Source organism: Anabrus simplex, chromosome 2, assembly GCF_040414725.1.
Source record: "Anabrus simplex isolate iqAnaSimp1 chromosome 2, ASM4041472v1, whole genome shotgun sequence".
NCBI classification, from domain to species: domain Eukaryota; kingdom Metazoa; phylum Arthropoda; class Insecta; order Orthoptera; family Tettigoniidae; genus Anabrus; species Anabrus simplex.
Window position 1 is genome coordinate 664,839,908 of NC_090266.1, and position 19,600 is coordinate 664,859,507.

Below are 19,600 nucleotides of genomic sequence, written 5' to 3' on the forward strand. Positions count from 1 at the left end.
CAAATGTCCCATAAGTACTCAGCGAAAGCACCATCTAGGCAATGGCCAGTTCACAGTTTATTGGATTTGGCAGGAATAAATTTGTGGGTGGTGTACAATGCACTAAATGGGACTTAAGAGTAGAGAATTCATTCTGCAGCTGGTAGAGGAACTACCTGAAATGTATGCAGCAGGTAGGGCAGTAAACATGAGATGACATCCCTAAAGAAATTCCTGACAGACAAGAGAAGCACACTGTGTTGAGTAAAGACTAACTGCACTGGATACAAGTCATATGTGAAGTGTCATGCGTGCAGAAAAACTGTTTGTAGCAAATGCATAGCCAGAGACTACTACATATGCTCCTCATAAGACAGCAGACCGTAAAGGCAGCAACGCATGTTTGAAATTTGTACTGAACTTCATGCTAAGTTCTTCATTTTCAGTTTAATACTAAATAAATATGTCATAATTCTCAAGAATTAATATTTAGTGATCAATAACTCCATTCTTTAATCAAAAGTCACATTAAAGGAAGGTGGGTCACTTATGACCCACCTGCGGTTCTAGGGGTGAGCCAAACTGTTGCGGTTCTAATGTTAAGTCAGTGTTATATTGGTGGTAGAGTTGGCTGAAGAACTTGGGCCAACCAGGTGAAAAGCTACCATGTTAACCATTATATTATAGGGAGTACACACTTCGGTCACTAGTGCGTGAAAATGTGAAGTTATTTCAAGGCAATAATGACATCTTGAGAATGTTTTAAGGGTATGTCCCTTTCCTTTGCAAGTTTCAACTGCATAATTTTGCTGTATGTTTACCAAAATGCTTCTTATTCAGAGTGTACAATATAGTCTACCCTGGAAGACTTTCATAACATTCTTCCATTAAGAAACCATTTCAAATTTGACCATTATTCTAGTTCACTCAATTAGCTCTACAAACTGCTGTTCAGTGTATTAACAAAAAAAAACAATGTTTTCACTCAAGTATCACAGTCAGAACTTAGCACTGTGTTGTCTATCAGCAAGATCTCTGGCTGCTACACTGTCAAATGCATCCTAGTGTTTCCTTTCCAATCTCACATTCTCCTGTTGACACACAAAACTTATACTACATTGTTATCATGTTAAAATTATTTTATAATTAGTAAACTGAAATAAGAATTATTAACAATTACTTTCTATAAAATGTATTATAAAACTGTAAGAGAGCCAATTACAAGAAGAGATTGTTAATAACAGAATATGGAGGCTGCTCTCCATTTTTTTTTTACATTTTAAAAATTATTATTATTATTATTATTATTATTAAACACTGAGAACACTATACTTCTGTTTTCTTACACCTCTGGGCTTTCTATATACTAGGTATAACAAAATTCAGTATTTAAAACTTTTAAGGTTGATAGCAGAGACCAAAACAAATATGTTTTATTGAACAACCGTAAGTCTGAGATTGATAATAGATGTGCTTTTTGATGTAAATGAAAATTAATCGATTGCATTTCAATTTAATTGTAATCTTCGACAAAAACTGTACATATATGACACTTCCTGCTTGTAATACAACCTGTGCAATGAAGTGCCACTCAAAGGCTCCAGGCTTACACAGTAGAGAATAAGCAGCTGCAAGAATTTTTTTTTTTTTGCTATTTGCTTTACGTCGCACCGACACAGAGGGCGAAACGCAGGCAACCAAGAATGAGTTAGCTGGAAAATTTATAATATGCCCAATAACGGACCGTTATATTGGTATTATAAATTTACTCATTCAGGACAAATATTCTAGGTTCCTTATGGGAATCAACATCTACAACATTTGATGGCCAGGCAGGCATCTATTTTTGGAAATGAGACATAGCTCTCATAGTGCATTGGCACTGCTGGTGGCTTCAAATAGCCTATGCAGTGGCCTCCACGATATGCACTAGCCTTGTGTCTTGGGTGGTGTGCTAAGTCCCAACTGACGAGCCTAACTTAGCACACGAGGGCGAAACGCAGGCAACCAAGAATGAGTTAGCGGGAAATTTTATAATGTCCAATAACGGACCATTATATTGGTATTACAGATAGGTCTTATGGCGACGATGGGACAGGGATGGCCTAGGAATGGGAAGGAAGCGGCCGTGGCCTTAATACAGCCCCAGCATTTGCCTGGTGTGAAAATGGGAAATCACGGAAAACCATCTTCAGGACTGCCGACTGCCCACTATCTCCCGGATGCGAGCTCTCAGCTGCGCGCCCCTAACCACACGGCCAACTTGCCCAGTGCTGCAAGAACTTTAGCAACAAGCTTTTACTCGAGTTCTTCAAGTGCCTTCACACAAAAAAAATCACGTGGGGTGAGGTTGAGAAAACTAGCTTACTTTTACTTGGAAGTTAAAGACCCACTTTCCGAGTGAAATTATGAAATCTCCAAAGATAACATTATTGTAATTCACAGGTGAATGCAACCATAATCCACATTATGGCAGATCACACCTCACTTTGCAGATCTTTTTGACAGAAGTAAGATCACTATTTAATGCATTTTAAAACAGTTCAAAATTTAGAAAATTAAAGCTGTATTTTCTATCGTGATTTAGTCCGTTCTGTTATTTTTCACCAAAAGAATTTTTATTTTTTCTCCATTCCTGCATGTGCTATATTGTATGTTTTTATTCTCACAGTCTTGTCTGCTTTCATTTATGAAGTACTCTTTTGGCCAGCGTTAACGTATGAACATGGTGAAAATTTACTGAGCAAATAGGCCTACATCTACCCATTATTTTAATCATTAAATAAAACCAAAATGTGTGTTTTGTATCTAGGACAGTTTAAATTTAAGCATTGTTCTCAACACTGATTGACGTTTCTAATCAACTTAATGCCGCAACATCAAAATTTAAATGAAATGAAAGAATACAAATTCATCAGCCTTTATGAATGCAACAACAATACAACAAAATGAAGTTCAGCTTTTCAGGATTTTGCCTAAAACATTTGTAAAGAATTTAGACTGATTATATAGTGATTAATTACCGTACCTTGTTAATTTCTATTTTTATATGATTATTGCTATTCAAATAAGACTGAAATTAAGGAAGTCAAGGTATTAATATAGGCTTCCTATACTTCAAACATACAAAACATGTACCAAATCACGTTGTAAGACTATTTTACAAGAGGTCATCAACAAAACTTGAAAAAACTCCACAGTTAAATGCCATTCAAAAATGGGTTAGAATGTTTTACCTTCCTGTGTATAAACGAAATGGCAGTACTTCAAAAGATACTTGGGGAAAATTAATTTAAAACAACATGCATAAGGTAAAAAAAAAATTAGTCCACTGTAGTTTCTATACCAATAATTCCAAAACACAAAGGTGATTTGATATTTCATGCATGAACTTTCTGATCATTGCAACTTTTTAAGTGAAGCACACCCCTATTCCCACTGATCTTAATTGCAATCAGAAAAAATAAAAAAATAAATGGTACAACAATAAACACAGCAACACTTTCCAAGAATGCACTTTGTGTATCTGACATATAGTGAATAATCGGTTTTGACGTAGCTTTAATCCGATTCATTATTAAAACTCTGATGAGTCATTACAAATCAGACCAAAAGAAGAAGCCAAAATTTGTTTTATAAACCTTTTGGTTGACTGATATTTAAGAAATTTAAATGAATTCCTGTGGGGGACAAATTCAAGATTCAAACAAATTAAAGCATTCTGGGTTGGAATAGGCTCAAACTTAAGGGACGAGCTGAACTTGCTGACCTCTGTGTGTAGAAAGACACACACTTTAGTATAAGATACTATAAATTACCTGTTTAAAATATTTATGCAAATCACCTGCAAACTAAGTGTTATCTTGAAGATTCTTCCATGCATAAAAATTAGTCTAATGCAACAGAGTAATTTTTCTTCCGTGTGCAAACAGATAATCCCTAATCCATACATATGAAGTACCTAACATTTATTGTAGTACAGCTGGGCAGATTCAAACCTGGCTCAGTCTGGTGGTATTTGAAGGTGTCAAATACGTCAGCGTCAAGTCTAGATTTACTGGCACGTGAAAGAACTCCAAAAACCGAAAATGTAGTCAGTGGAATGTGAAAATTATTATTATTATTATTATTATTATTATTATTATTATTATTATATTATAATAAGTACACTAGTATTTCATGGGGTACGTACCTAAATAACGATTGCCTAGAAGAAGTTACTGAAAACTGTACCTTTTCTACATTCACGCTGCTTTTGCCGGCTGCAATCAGTTGCCGTCATCCTACTCACAACTGATTGCTAACCTGCTCTGTGAGCTTTCATCTACGTCACAGATAACATCGCACACACTTCCAGAAGAAATAGAAGACTCCACCTCCTCCTAGTGCTTTCTTTGAACAGTACTATACAAGCTGGACCAAACCCACTGTTTAATCAGTCCATTTCGACTCTGGTGCGATTTGGAGGGCTGCAGTGTCTCTCTCATGCCTGCTCTTTTTTCCCCCCGAGGCACCAGGGACTTCAATTATCTTCAAGTATATGGTGAGCAAAAGACATGCTATTTATTCGTGGGACTTACAAGGAAACCCTTCCAACTGTAAGTCTCCGATCTGATTAGATTTGGCAAGATGACTTCAGTAAGAGTACTTTATTCAGCTATATCAAAATTACGAGGACGGTTTGAAAAGTTCTCGGAATCACCGCTACATGTCAGTGCTAGAGCAACGAGGTTCCCGCGCAATAATCACACATCCTTTGTGAGTGAACACGTGGCACGTCAGTGCTCTAGCAGCAGGAGTGTGATAGTGTTGTTCCCGCGTAGTGATTTGTGACAATGGAAAAAACTGAGATTGAAGCAGTGATTAAATACTTTGTAAAGAAAGGTATGAAAGCAAAGGAAATTCATGCCAACTTTCATAACACACTGGGGGACTCTGCTCCTTCATTTTCAACTGTTGCCAAGTGGACCAGCGAGTTTAAATTTGGTCGGGAGAGCTTGGATGATCCGCGTAGTGGACGGCCAAAAAGTGTTATGACCCCAGAATTTATCGCAAAAGTGCATAAAATGGTCGTGGAGAATCGTCTACTGAAAGTGCGGGAGATTGCTGATACTGTAGGGATGTCTTCTGAATGGGTATATTATATTTTAACCAAAGAATTGAGTATGAAAAAATTACCCGCAAGATGGGTGCCGCGGCTCTTGACATTGGACAATAAACGCACCAGATTGGAAATGTCCGAACAAAGTCTGGCCCGTTTTCAGTGCAATCAACAAGATTTTTTGCGCTGGTTTGTGACTACAGATGAAACTTGGGTCCACTACTATACCCCAGAGACAAAACAGCAGTCAAAGCAGTGGAAACATGCTGATTCACCACCACCAAAGAAAGCAAAGGCAGTGCGTTCGGCCGGAAAGGTCATGGCCTCAGTTTTCTGGGATGTAAAAGGCATTCTGCTGATAGATTATCTTCCTACTGGCCAAACAATTATGGGGCAATACTATGCAAACCTCCTAGACCAACTACAGGGAAAGATACGCGAAACAAGGCCTGGTTTGGCAAGGAAAAAGGTCATCTTTCATCAGGACAACGCTCCACTGCACACAAGTGTTATTGCCATGGCAAAACTTCATGAACTGGGGTACAAATTGTTGTCACATCCACCTTATTTACCTGATTTGGCACCATCAGACTCATCTATTCCCCAAGCTGAAAATTTTCCTCTGTGGACGGAGATTTTCTACAAGGGAAAAACTGACAGCCGAATTGGAGAGGTATTTTGCAGGCCTGGAAGAATCTCATTTTCAAGATGGGATCAAGGCATTGGAACATCACTGGACCGAATGCATTAGTCTCCAGGGAGACTATGTTGAAAAATAAAAGCAGTTCCACTGAGGTAAGAGACTTAATTCTAGTACATTCCGAGAACTTTTCAAACCACCTACGTAGATGCCCGGTCTTATATTTAGCACCTGTTTTTGGGTATCAAAATGTGCTCATTTAAGCACTGTGTAGATAGGAGTGAGCGGCGGGAAGCAGGCAGAGGTGGGGAAATAATGTGGTGTGCGAGAAAGAAAGAGTGCGAGCACGAGACAAATGGCCAGACTATGCCTGTACCTGCTTCCCACAGCTCACTCCTTTCTATGCAGTACTTAAATGAGCAAACTTTAACATCCCAAACCAGGTGCTAAATATATGACTGGGCATCTAATTTTGATATTGCAGAATAAAGAATTCCTACTGAAGTAGTTATACCACATCTCAATCAGATCGGAGACTTACAGTTCGAAGGGTTTCCTTGTTGGTTTCCCAGAGTCCTTCAGGCTTGTTTCTCTTTCAAATTGCCATGTTTATCTGCTTCAGTAGTCTCAAACTGTTTAAGAGTGCTAGATACTCTTATTTTGTGCATTGGCTGTTAAAATGTTCAACAGTGAATCAAGTGGAAAGTGAGACTATGCGTGGATATATTTTCCACCAGTTTAATCACAACTTTTTCAACTTATCCAAAGGACATTTTTTAAAAATTAACTAATCTCATTCCTGAGGATGGTCTCCCTATTGTATGCCTACGCTTTGTCCTACCCTTTCCTTTTTATGCTTCTCAGTTGGTCTTACATATATGTGTGAGTAGGGCTTTTCAATGTTTTTGTAGTGTTTATTGTTGTAAGGTTTAACTTACATGGTTTAGGAAACTCATTTTTTTGCCATTTTGCTTCACGTCGCACCGACACAGATAGGTCTTATGGCGACGATGGGTCAGGAAAGGCCTAGGAATGGGAAGGAAGTGGGTGTGGCCTTAAGGTACAGCCCCAGCATTTGCCTGGTGTGAAAATGGGAAACCACAGAAAACCATCTTCAGGGCTGCCGAGAAACTCATTTTAAATTATAGTGTGTCATGACAGGTTCGTTGTACACTTTAAATGTTTGATGAATCTATCTGTAGTGTTCTCCCCTGAAATGTTCATCAGCTGGGTGGCAGGAATGAGTAGCTGGGCGGGGAATACTACGTAAAAAATGAATATGATAAACTGTCAATTTATTCTCCTCAGGGCATTAAAAATAATATTAGATATGTAAATATTAACTGCAAAATCGAACTATTTTAGTGTTATCACGAAGAAGACAACGAAGTATTTTCAACTTCTCGTGTTCTACTACTCATTCATAATCACTCTGTTGCTGTGCAGAGCTAGACGGGTTTGTTACATCCCACGGAAATGAGTGCTCGCATGCGATTCCACGCTATTCCAGACACCGCTCGTGCACTACACCACGTTATAAGCTAAACATTTAAATTCCGATGTAACTCTTGCAATTATGCTGATAATGAATATTTTTAATTTAAATAATTTATAGTATTTACATATTAATTTGTAATACACAAAGGCTCAAATGTGTATTAATATTACGTAAACTGCATGAGTTGGCCGTACAGTTAGGCGCGCGCAGCTGTGAGCTTGCATTCGGGAGATAGTGGGTTCGAACCCCACTTTCGGCACATCTGAAGAGGGTTTTCCGTGGCTTCCCATTTTCACACTAGGTAAATGATGGAGCTGTACCTTAATTAAGGCCATGGCCACTTCCTTCCCACTCCTAGCTCTTTCCCATCTGTCCACTGCTGAAAACCTTCAATGTGTTCGAGCGACATTGAACAAATAGCAAAAAGAAAAAAAATTTATATTCCTGATGAACAGCCCTACCCCACAATGCCCTTCCATTTTTAACACCTGTTAAAAACACTTTATAATCACTTCCTTTTTCTTCCCCAAGAAAAATGCAGCAAAGTACCACTATTTTAATGGTATTCTTCACAAGTTTGTGAATGAGGACCACACCAGGTTCCGCATTGTCATTCCACCAATTTTCCAAATAGACCTTATATGGATAGCGCACCGTATCATTGGACACACTGGCATTGACAAAGTGACCTCGGTTCTAAAGGAAATGTTCATATGGCCTCGAATGAGAAGAATGGTCCAGCAACTATTTCAGATATGCGATACATGCCAATGGATTAAACCCAATTTGTACTTGCTCGAGAAGGCACCAGGACCTGTATGATCTGGTGAGCCCAAAGAGTTATATGCTCTAGACTTTTACAGTCCTCTACAAGCAGCGAAACTGGGTCTGAAATTTATATTGGTTTGCATTTACTTATTTTCAAAATTTGTGATTTTCTGCCCAATCCAGAAAGCTAATCCGAAGGTGGTAATAAATCAAATAAACAACAAAATTATTTTGAAAAATGGAGAAACCAGGTTGTGTACTGACTGAACAAAGATCATAGTTCACGTCCGTGGCATTCAAGCATGACAGAGCAACTCCCAGAATGTTTTAAAAACAAATGTTAGTGTCGATCGCTGCGAGTGGGCAAATTAGTGATAGTTAAACAACCAACTATTTCTGACCCACCAGTCAAAATTTATCATAAATTGGCCGAGTTGTATGTGGGACTGTACCACATTATTCAGACATACAATTAGAACTCTTATACAGTATAGAGCATTTATTGATTAACAGAGAACACTTATAATGCTGAAAATTTAAAGATTTACCACCCACATGGCCAAATTAATTAGGAGCACGTCCAAGGAGACTTCGTAGCCGAGGATGAAGGAGAAGATGATATGGAAGGAGAAGAAAAACAAGAGTATTGCCCACTGGCTGACGATGAAGAGGACAACTGAGAAGAAATAGTAAACTGGATACCCCAACTGGAGGCAGAGCACAGGAGAATACAAAACAAACTCTTGACCAACATACACCTTGTGAGGAATGCGACAGAAAACTGAGGTTGAAAGAGACAATGAAGGTCACATGTGTAGTGATACAATAGGAAAATGAGACTAGCCAAGGAGATTCAAGCCCAGAAGAGCCAGAGAAATTAACTTTGGATGCGTGACTCTCAAAGGCCGAGCTGAAGGAATTCTAAAAGATACCTCTGCAAAGAATCTTTTACCCAGTGTGTGTCGAGGATGAACCATATCAAGCAGCGATCCCAGAACTGAATTTTTCACGCATTTTGTATAATAAAGGTGCTCCCCAGGGCTTGAACTGTCGGGCTTCAGTGCAGACAGTTTCTTTTTTCTCTGTATAGCAGACAAAGGTAGCGAGAGACGAGAGAGGAAGGTAGTGCGAAGAAGAAAAGGAAGAGAGATGCGCTTCACTCACAATTGGGTAAATACTCTAACCAATTGTTCAACAGAAAATCTAAGCAGATCCAGGATTGACAGCATCATTGAGAAGAATGATATCTCAAGTACTGGGCCGATTTATGCAAAAAATTATTTGACTGAAAATTAATAAGCAAATTATAGTAAACACTCTCAAACAATAAAATGCAGTAATCAAAGGTGTGAGAGCAATGTGTGTGACGTATTTGAAGGACCATGGGAACTAGCTAGCTTGCTGCACAATGCAAAATGTTTGCATCACTGGGATTTCCCTGGGGCTGGTAGAATGAACGAGTCTTTACAAACGCCAGTAGCCAAGCATCCCTCATCTGATATGTGAAGGAGTTACAAAGAGTGCACGTCGCTCTGTGTGTTGAGGAAAGAACAATAGCCTAAATAATTAGCAGAACATTTGAATATAGTGGATGTGTTGAGACAGCAAAAGATAATTAGAGAAATAGATTAATTTCATTAGACTATTTTAGTGGAGTGAGGGAACAAACTAAGGTTCCTTCACTAGGGATGGACAATACCCTGCAACAATTCATGTGTAGAACTTTTCCACTGATGCAGAACTTAATCAAGACATGTGCTGAGAGACTTATTCTATGAATCTTTGTACTGTAGTGGCAGACAAATCAACGTTCCAGATAGATGGCCATACTAGTATGATGATCATCACTAAGATGGAAGCCAGGACCTGTCCAAAAGTTTTTACAAGCACAATGATGCCAACTTTGTATGGACAGCTCCTAAGAGGCTGACATGTCACCACAAAGGTACAAATACATTTTTAATCAACTAAATATGTAATAGATTAGTTCTTAGCAGCCAGTTTTGTAAGTAAGTAATTATAAAGTGTTCACATCGCACCACAGAGAAGTCTCTCTATAACTGGAATGGGGCCGCAAATGCATGTTTTTAGATAAAGTGATTTTCTTTCTTCATGGTTTACCTTATTAAGTTAAATAAGGATTGTTTATGTGAGATTACTGGATTTTAGTTTGTCATAGATGGTAGTTTACTTGCGTACAGTAATAGAATTGTCTTGTGTAAGGGCTATAACACCCATGTTAAGGATCGAACTGGGAGTATAAAAAATAGAGGACATCCATTTAACTTCAGGGCATGCATGTGTTTTGGATATCTTTCATAGTGCATGAGATTTGCAGGCGCTGTTGGAGATCAGCAATTACAATCCTATATCTTTGAATAATGAGGGTCTTCTTAAATGACAAGGGGTTGAACGGTTCAGTAATGCTGCCTGTGGTTGAACTGGGAAGTGTCGGTAGATGTTGAGATAAAGCATTACACAGTGGCAAAGCCTTTTTAAACCATTTGTTTAAAAAAAAAAAAAAATTTAATTATCCAACCATCAAGTCTTTAACTTGTAAATTTTGTAAGAATGACTTAAGCACCATCACGTTGTACATTTCTCCCATTTTATGTTATTTTATTACTAATGGTCTATATTTTGTATCGTTTTGTTCATTTTGACCTACTGTGGCTGATGATGGTGTCCAAAGACATTGAAACCGGTCCCTCATAAAAATGTTGTGATCTTGTATTAGCAACATATTTTGTATTGATATGAGGTGGATCATTTGTACTCTCCTTTATTATATGTTAGTCTCCTTTCAATACGGACCAAATATGTTTTTAATATTACATGTTGATCCAAGAAGAAATGATGTGAAATTTTTGGTAATAACTTGGAAAGGCTAAGTCAAGTGGCAGGGAATCCTTGACAAGTGTTGGTCAACACCAACCCAACCTGATCTACACAAGCATAAGGCTGGAGGAAAGAGGACCTTTTCGTTTCCACTTTCAGACCCTGGCTATACTTGTATTCTCCGTGATGCAATATAACGGACCTTTCAAAAACTTTACTCCATTTCCAGAAACATGACAGGTTAGAATATCTGTCTTCACAATTCTTTAGGAATTTCCTCCAGCCAACCAATACTGTATTAAATACGGTTGGACACACACAACTTAATTCGTCCAAGTTTGAATCCATGTACATTTTTAACAGATTTCCATTGTACTTGTTGAATATATTTTATTATTGAAGCTGTGTACTTTTTTACATAAACTCCCATTGCATTTGTATTTTATCTTGGATTTTTTATGTAACACTGTTTTTGTTATATGTCCTTTTATATTTTACTGATTATGACCTAAGCTAGGTCAAAACATGTCCATGTCCTAGGTATTTTTTAAACAACTATGTAACTTTTTAAACAGACCCTTTATTAAATGACAGAAGTGTATTGAATACGTGGACCTAGTATAATTAAATTCTTTTAGAATTTCATCCTAGATATTTGAAGTCAATACGGAACTGGAATGAAGTTTATTACTAGTAAGGACCATTTGGCACGTTTCAACATCTCCGGAGTAATTTATCAGCATGCCTCAGTGATGAGATGTCTAAGGAGAGCAGGACTGGTGAACTCCTACTCATACACTAGTTGTTTTATGTGGAACCATAGGTAAAAATCCAGAGGTATAAGTTTGGGCAATCTCGTGGGCCAGGGTACAGATCCTCTCCTTCCTATCAACTTATCAGGATATGTCACATGGAGAATAGTTCCGGATGACCATTGCCACGTGCAGTGGAGCTCCATCATGTTGATACCACATCCTGCAGCAGTCAAGGAGTGGCACGTTTCAAGAATGGAGGTGGTTGGTTCATCTTGGAGAAACCGCAGATAGCATTCTCCCGTCAGAGGACCCTCAAAGAAGTGGGGGGACGAATGAAGTGATCACCCAAGATGTCACACTATACTGTACATTCACACTCTTCTGTACCTGAAAATCTGCCTGTCATATGCAATGGTGATTACCTACACTCCAGTAATGCATACTATGGTGATTAATGGTTCCAGTGTTGTGAAACCATGCTTGGTCCTTAAATAAGATGGTCACTAAAGGCAGAATCAGTGTCCACATGCTGTAGGGTCCATTTACAGACCGCCACCCTGGCTTTGAAATCATGACAAATGGAGCCCTATTGTAAGTGCAGATGGTACATGTGAAATCGCTCAGTACACAATATCCACATAACAGATGCCAGACTCATGTTAGTCTTCTGTGCAATGGCCCATGTGCTAGTGTAAAAGTTATGCTGGATAGCATTTAACACGACCTCTTCATTGCAGGCACAAGTCATGGTATGACCTTGTACAGGCCGTGGTCTTCCCAGGGATGCAGTAGACCGCAGAAGACTTTCCACACTCCAAAATATCACGCCTGTCAATTGTCATCTATCCAGATAACGTTCTTGATACAGGCATTGTGCCTGGTATACATTCTGTCTAGTTTCCTCCATAGACAAACAACATGCCTGCGTACTCGTTGCAGGAAAACATCATGAGGCAGTAAATAAACTTTGTGTTGTGTTGAGACTTGCCTCAAAGGAGGGGAGTTGGCACAGCTACCACATTAAATAGGTTTTAAAGAAAGTTTGCAGATCTCTTCACATGGTTATGAGGGTTCTTAGGGGCTGTAGTAAGGATGTAAAGAAGAGGCTGTGTAGTCTGGTAAGATCCCAATTAGAGTATGGTTCCAGTGTGTGGGACCCACACCAGAACTACTAGATGCGAGAACTGTAAAAGATACAAAAAATATCAGCATGATTTGTACTTGGCGATTTCCAAAAAGAGTAGTGTGAAGAATATATTGCAAACTTTGGGCTGGGAGGACTTGGGTGTAAGGAGACTAGCTACTCGACCATGTGGTATGTTCCAAATTATCAGCAGAGAGATGCCATGGAATTTGGTTAGTAGAGTAACAAGCTCAAGTGGAGCTAATGAATGAATTTATTTATTTATTTATTTATTTATTTATTTATTTATTTATTTATAAGTAACAGATCCTCAAATCTTTATCAAGACTTGACTGCAAACACAAAGTCTCCAAACATCTGGATCCTATCTCTTAATGCAAACAAAGATAGTCTCATTTCCAAACACAGACTTCTTTTATGGAATACCCCCCCCCCCCCCCCTCTCACTGCTCTAATGAGATATGAAACACGCAAGGGAAAAAAAAAAAAATGCAATTTTGGAGCATGAAGTGAATGACTCACATACACAATATTCTCTACTGTCAATTCCCAGCTCTCTTTTTTATGCCAGTAGTAATTATATCAGTAGAATAGAGTTTAGAGGTCACAAAGTGCATCCTCCATTCACAATACAGAATTGTTAGCCAAATTCTTAAGTACAGACATCTACATTTAGCATGCAGCTTTAAATGAGAAAGTATAATAAGGAACAGCCAGGGATCTTCTCAAATAAACTGTATACTGTGCTTCTAAATAAGACCATCATGTCCTATTTCTATAATACAGCCAGGAAAGTTTTGCCCAGCTATTTTAAATTTTGAGAGGATCCCAGAACTGGAATTTCTTTCTTAGATTATGAAAACCTTTAGCTACAATATTCAGCTGTAAAATGGAAAAATTATACTGTAAATTTTACAATAATGTTAATAATGTCGTTCATTCCATTTGCAAACCATGGGCAATGTTTCTTGTTCATAGCTGATCCCTTGATTAATAGAATATTACAATGTTATACATAATAATTGTCAATAGCATGGGTTGAAAAAAGCAGTCAATTATCAAATTTAGTAGCACAGTATTATACCCATTGAGCTGATCCCCTTCCATTCTCTCAGGCAAGTGCAGCACAATCACACATACTAATTTCTTTTGGAAATTTAGGTTGTGATTTAATAGGATGAAGGATGGACAAATTACATTTAGGGATGTTGAATTTATTAAATATAATCAAAATTTGCTCTGGAACAGAAAGTACAGATCTGAATAAATTTATTGTACATTTTGTTCTTTACCTTGGAAGGAATCTGTACTCACCAATGAAGATGCTGATGGTACACGAGTATAAACATGGTACGGGTTTGTATAGTGACAGCCACATCAGAAATAATGAAATGAGAAAGTTTTTTGTCAATCCAGCTTCCTACTGCCATGTAAAATGAGAGAACATATCCTTCTGAGTATAAAACTTCTGCATTCTCTCATGTTCAGAACCCAACAATATGCAGCTCTCTTCAGTTACATTCCAGCTGGTATTGCTTTCAAGTCACAAGTCAATGCTTCATAAAAACAATCTCCACGCATTCCAATTCTGATGATTCTGAAGTCACTTGATTAGGAGGAAGAGATATGCAAAATATGTTCGATTGTGCATCACTGACTGTCTAAATTATTTCCAATATTTTCTCAGCCTTGCATATTCTATGAATGTAAGTTTAAGATATTTTCATGTTAAGGTTTGTTTAAATTTTCACTTTTCTTTTTAAAGTGGTATATAATATATTAGGACTGGTGACAACAAAAAAGTTACTGATCTTTCAATTTTATTATATAACGCACTGGTGATGCAAACATCAGAACTGAATGCAAATCAGAACAATTTTTTTTATTTTCCAGTACAGACCTTTTTAATTTATAGATATTCTTGACAGTCGCTGTAGCCAAGTGGACAAAACTTGGACATTCTTTGAAACCAAGATTAGAAATCCCAAGGTATGTGACCAACTTTGAAGCCTCATAATGGAAGATTTGTACTCTGACCAACTTGCTGCCCAATCTCTTTCAAGCTATCTACTTCATCACAAAAAGCAACCTCTTTATACGCGCAATTAATCTACATTTTCCATAAAAGACTACCGTATTTCTATCTACAAAATATTTGAAATTTCCAGCATATTTGATATCAAGTATCAAGTCCTATAAAAGTAACACCAATATTTGCAAGGGATCAGCTGCACAATTGTGAATCCAACCAACAGTTATGTACCAGCATTTACAACTGCCACCATGCCATGGAAGAATGATTTGAATATTTACAGAATTTTTTTTTATATTCTTGCTTTCTTTGTATTCGAAGACAAAATCTTCAATAAATTAATTTATTTTGGCAACATGTACTGTTTATTATGACAGTCTTTAAATATAGGTGTCATATTGAGAACTAATTCACTGGACTGTGGCTTAAGTTCACAAGCTGACAAACACTTGGTTTAATTTTTTCTTCCCCTTGGATGGTGTGGCATTATACTTAAATTGCAGTTTAAAAGCCAGGTATTGTATATCACATGGCACTACTTCTTACATAATGAGCCACTGGATCCTTCTCAGTTCTACTCTGTAGCATTTCAAAATCTTTTCCTGGATTTCTTTGATCAAAACATAGTAACCAGTATAATACACAAATGGTCCCAATGGATTTGTTCCAATCTTTTCTATAAATCTTCTCAATTTCTAGTAACTGAAGTAATTTCTTCATTAGCAAGTTGAGCTTTGGTTAGATGTTCTTTCTTCCATGAAAATACTTGAATATGTTCAACACAAATTAAAGTTATCTTTCCAGACTCACCAACAAGACAGACTTTGAAAGTGGTAGTTTTGTGAAGTCCACTGTAATGTTCTCCTTTCCTTACTTACATTCTGTAGACCAGCAATGATATTAACAAATGATTTGTTGAAATGATGACATTATAAAAAATTCTGATAAGAAGATAGATAGATAGATAGATAGATATGATGTTCAGTGATTGAGCAAAACTGTTGAATGAACTCGCTAAAGGACAGGGTATATTTTACTTTTAATTATTTGAAGCTTTCTTGATGCAAGTCCTTTCAGGAGAGATTTCTAAAAATGTCAATATTTTTTTACATACTTTCAACATGCTTTCTTATGACTGCACAAAATGAATGACGATCTAATTTTGCACCAAATAGCTGTAGCTAAATAACAGGAAACATAATTCGATAGGCTGTTTATCTTTCTAGATTAATCCATTCGTCAACAAGACAGACTTTGAAAGTGGTAGTTTTCTGAAGTCCACTGTATTGCTCTCTCTTTCCTTACTTAGGTTCTACAGACCAGCAATGATATTATGTTTATGCTCTTGTCCTTTTCCATCTCTTTAAACTCTAGAATTATTTCTGTTCTTGTAAGTGCAGACTAAAATAGATCTCACTTAAGTCTTGCATTAAAGGCATTGTTTCCAAAGACTCCATGTCGAGCATTAATTTCAAAAGGAACAAAACACAATTTCAATTGATATACTTTTACTTTCACAAAAAATACAAAACTTTTTTGAAGGAATAAAAATCAGTTGCAATAGTATTATATCTCAGAAATTGTGAAGTATACTGCTCAGATTTTAACATTGTCAATTAAAGATCTTCCACGATGGATGTTCTTAAAAGTTCAAGAAATCATCAGTCCATGAAGTGAATACCTTGAACTAGACAATAATAGGCAATTATTCCAACATGTAATATTATAAAATTTATTACCTTTTCTATAAAAAATTAAACTGAGCATATCTGCCATTATACTCAAAACTTGTTCCAATCAAACATCCACTCTTCCATACATAACAGACAATATTTTGTCGATCACATCAGCAATCCTTCACATTAAATGTACTAATTTGGAGTCCATACATTTGACAAACACGTCAGGGAATGCCATACACTGCAGATATATTTTTATGCGCTGAAGACCATAACAGTTCAGAGCGTTTTTAGTAAGCAAGTAGATTTATCAAAACATTCATTAGGAAATCTCATTCACCACTTCTTGAAGTAATTTTTGTATAAACCACTTGAAGCAGCTTCAAAAGACTGTTGAGTTTCCAAATGTGTAATATGCAGGATTGCAGTAATAGATCATAAACTTGACAATGTGATGCAGGAATTCTCAAGAACTGTTACAGTCTGGTTTAATACTGATATTTCATGTAAAATTCATAGTGACTATACGACAGTATATCCTGGATCGATTTGCAGAACAATTCACTTTTAGAATAATATCGAAGCATAGTAGAAGTAGGCAGATTCTCGCAGATCGGCTGAGATTGTAGTACTGTTTATGAATTATTTTATTTATCCAGCTTGAAGAGAAAAGTTTCTGAAGAAATATCCAATTCCTGCTCTGTACATGCTGCTTTAAGAGTCATGAGAATCAAGTACAGATGTTCGAATATTTATTCGCTGACAGGCTCTGCCAAGCATCATCTAAAATCCACTTCTGTGAGCCAAAGTAGTTTCATTATAGTGTGATAGTTATATCCAAGATCCTAATTGGAATTTCCAGAAAAGAGAGAAACAATAATGAATATGGTGTCTTGCAAAAGGCATCAATGAAGAATAAGCTTTCTCCAGATTAATAATGTTCAGAACTAGATAATAATATAGACTATGGAACAGGAAAATTTATACTTTATTTTTGTAGAGCTTCTACAGTAAAATGTGAGGAAAATTTAAATTTAAATTCAAAGGGCTGAAGAGTGCAGAAGCTCAGAGCAGCCTGACTGGAGGCTAAATTTTTAGCAATACAGGATACACAGGTATTAAGTATGCTGCATTGCCAGAACCTCAGCTCCTGAAATTCATGGAAAACTCCATTCCATCTTCCCAGGCATTACATTCATACATCAAACACTTACGCGCACGCGTGCACACATACACCCACACACGAGTACCAAAACAATGAATAGTAGTACAGCTGTGTACTGCAGCAGCCTTGACAATGTATGCATATGAAGAGTTTAGAACTTCCAGTATGCCCCACTTGCCTGTGGATCTTCCTAGTCTATCATTTATATGGAAGAGAAAACCATCTATTTGTTTACACAATTTCTTATTAACAGGGTATTACAGAAAGACAGCTCATCCCAATGGGCTTTAGCCTTCCGTCAGTTGGCTACTGTGCTACCACACTTTTTCCAACCCCACACAATTACAATTATCTGCTTATTTAAAATAAATATATTATTTGTATAGTTCATAAACCACATCTAATAAAATTAGAAACTGTGAAAGGTTAATAGAGGAATTTTAAAAATTTCAGAAAAAAAAAAAAGAAAAAAAAAAAGAAAAAAATATGTATATTTACTTCAAAAAATAGAGTTTAAGTAAATAAATGAATAAACAAATTCAAATTATTAAGTTTTTTCATAATGCAAATGATATTTTATCTTACTTCGCCATTGCTATCTCGTATCCTTCGGTTGAACTCCTTGCCCTCCAAGATAATGAAATCGTCTCCAGGCTTTATAATGCCACATTTTGTAGCAATGGAACGGGCAGTGTTGATATTGTCACCTGTGACCATACGAACTGTGATGCCTGCCCTCTGGCACTTTTTAATAGCTTCAGGCACCTAAAAATCAATTGAATTCACCAGAAAAAAATTATTTCCATAAAATAACAAATGTACAACAGTAATATAATACAAATATTAATTTTATACACAGTGGTTTCATCATGGTTACATTTGTAACAAATTTACTATCAAGTTAATAATCCACTTGTCTATGCTGTGAACAAATAATTTACATTTCTTGAAAACAATACACCACTAATTAGAAACTTCCACAATATTCTCAGAATGCCACCACGTCCAAGAAAAATACATATTTTTAAAATTTTCTTTACGTCGCACCGACACAGATAGGTCTTACGGCGACAATGGGATAGAAAAGTCCTTGGAGTGGGAAGGAAGCGGCTGTGGCCTTAATTAAGGTGCAGCCCCAGCATTGGCCTGGTGTGATAACTGGAAACCATGGAGAACCTTCTCCAGGGCTGCTGATAATGGGATTGAAACCCACTATCTCCAGCATGCAAGGAAAATTTAATTAATATAAAACTATTCGCTAAATACCATTTATCAAATAGTGTAAGACACTAACACAAAAAAGCTCATTTATTTAATAATGCATGTTCTTGTGTTTTTACAAGAGACTATTATTTGTTAGTTTCTTCATTGGTTTTTTGATAATCTCTTTCTTCACTCTCAATTTCCTTAAACTTAAGGTTACCAACTGTACTCTCATTTGCTCTTTTTTAGGGTATACTTCACTTTTAGGGTGTATTTTTGTACGCTTCTCAATATAGTACTGTTTTCTTACACTATCTTAACTAACCAACGAATTAAAATTATAAGAATATATCATGGAGCTAAGGTAAGAATGTCGGCAAATCACAACACTGCTAGCAAAATCAGCATAGTTATCAACCAAATTCATATAATAATAAAGTATTCTAATCATCCAGGACAACACAAGGCCACTTTTTACAGCTTAATAGAGTGGTAAACATTCCAATTTCAGAAGAAAGATGTACTGTAAAAAAACCTAATTTAAGACATACAGTACCGTGCGAATTAATCAGAACATGGCAATAAAATACAATTTTTTCATTCTTTTTATTTATTTACATAACTTGAATACCTTCTAATAGCTAATATATCCTCCTTTGTATCTTATAAGTTCTTTCACATGGTTTGGCATTGATTCCATAAGCTTTGAGCACATACTATTCAGTTCATCAGCATGAAACCACACTTTGAGCCTATCATGCGTACTTTGGTGGAACAGTCAAGTTTTGGGAGTCTCCT

At 36.8% G+C, this 19,600-nt stretch overlaps 1 protein-coding gene across 8 annotated transcripts in view; it reads right to left on the minus strand.

Moving 5' to 3' along the window:
• Window positions 1-19,600, minus strand: part of PMCA (plasma membrane calcium-transporting ATPase 3) — a 1,641,549-nt gene that overhangs the window by 364,352 nt on the left and 1,257,597 nt on the right. For all 8 annotated transcript variants that reach the window (XM_067141188.2, XM_067141187.2, XM_067141184.2 and 5 more), the window contains one exon: window positions 18,185-18,364. In XM_067141188.2, the coding sequence (XP_066997289.2) occupies window positions 18,185-18,364 (180 nt within the window). The remainder of the gene's footprint in view (window positions 1-18,184; window positions 18,365-19,600) is intronic.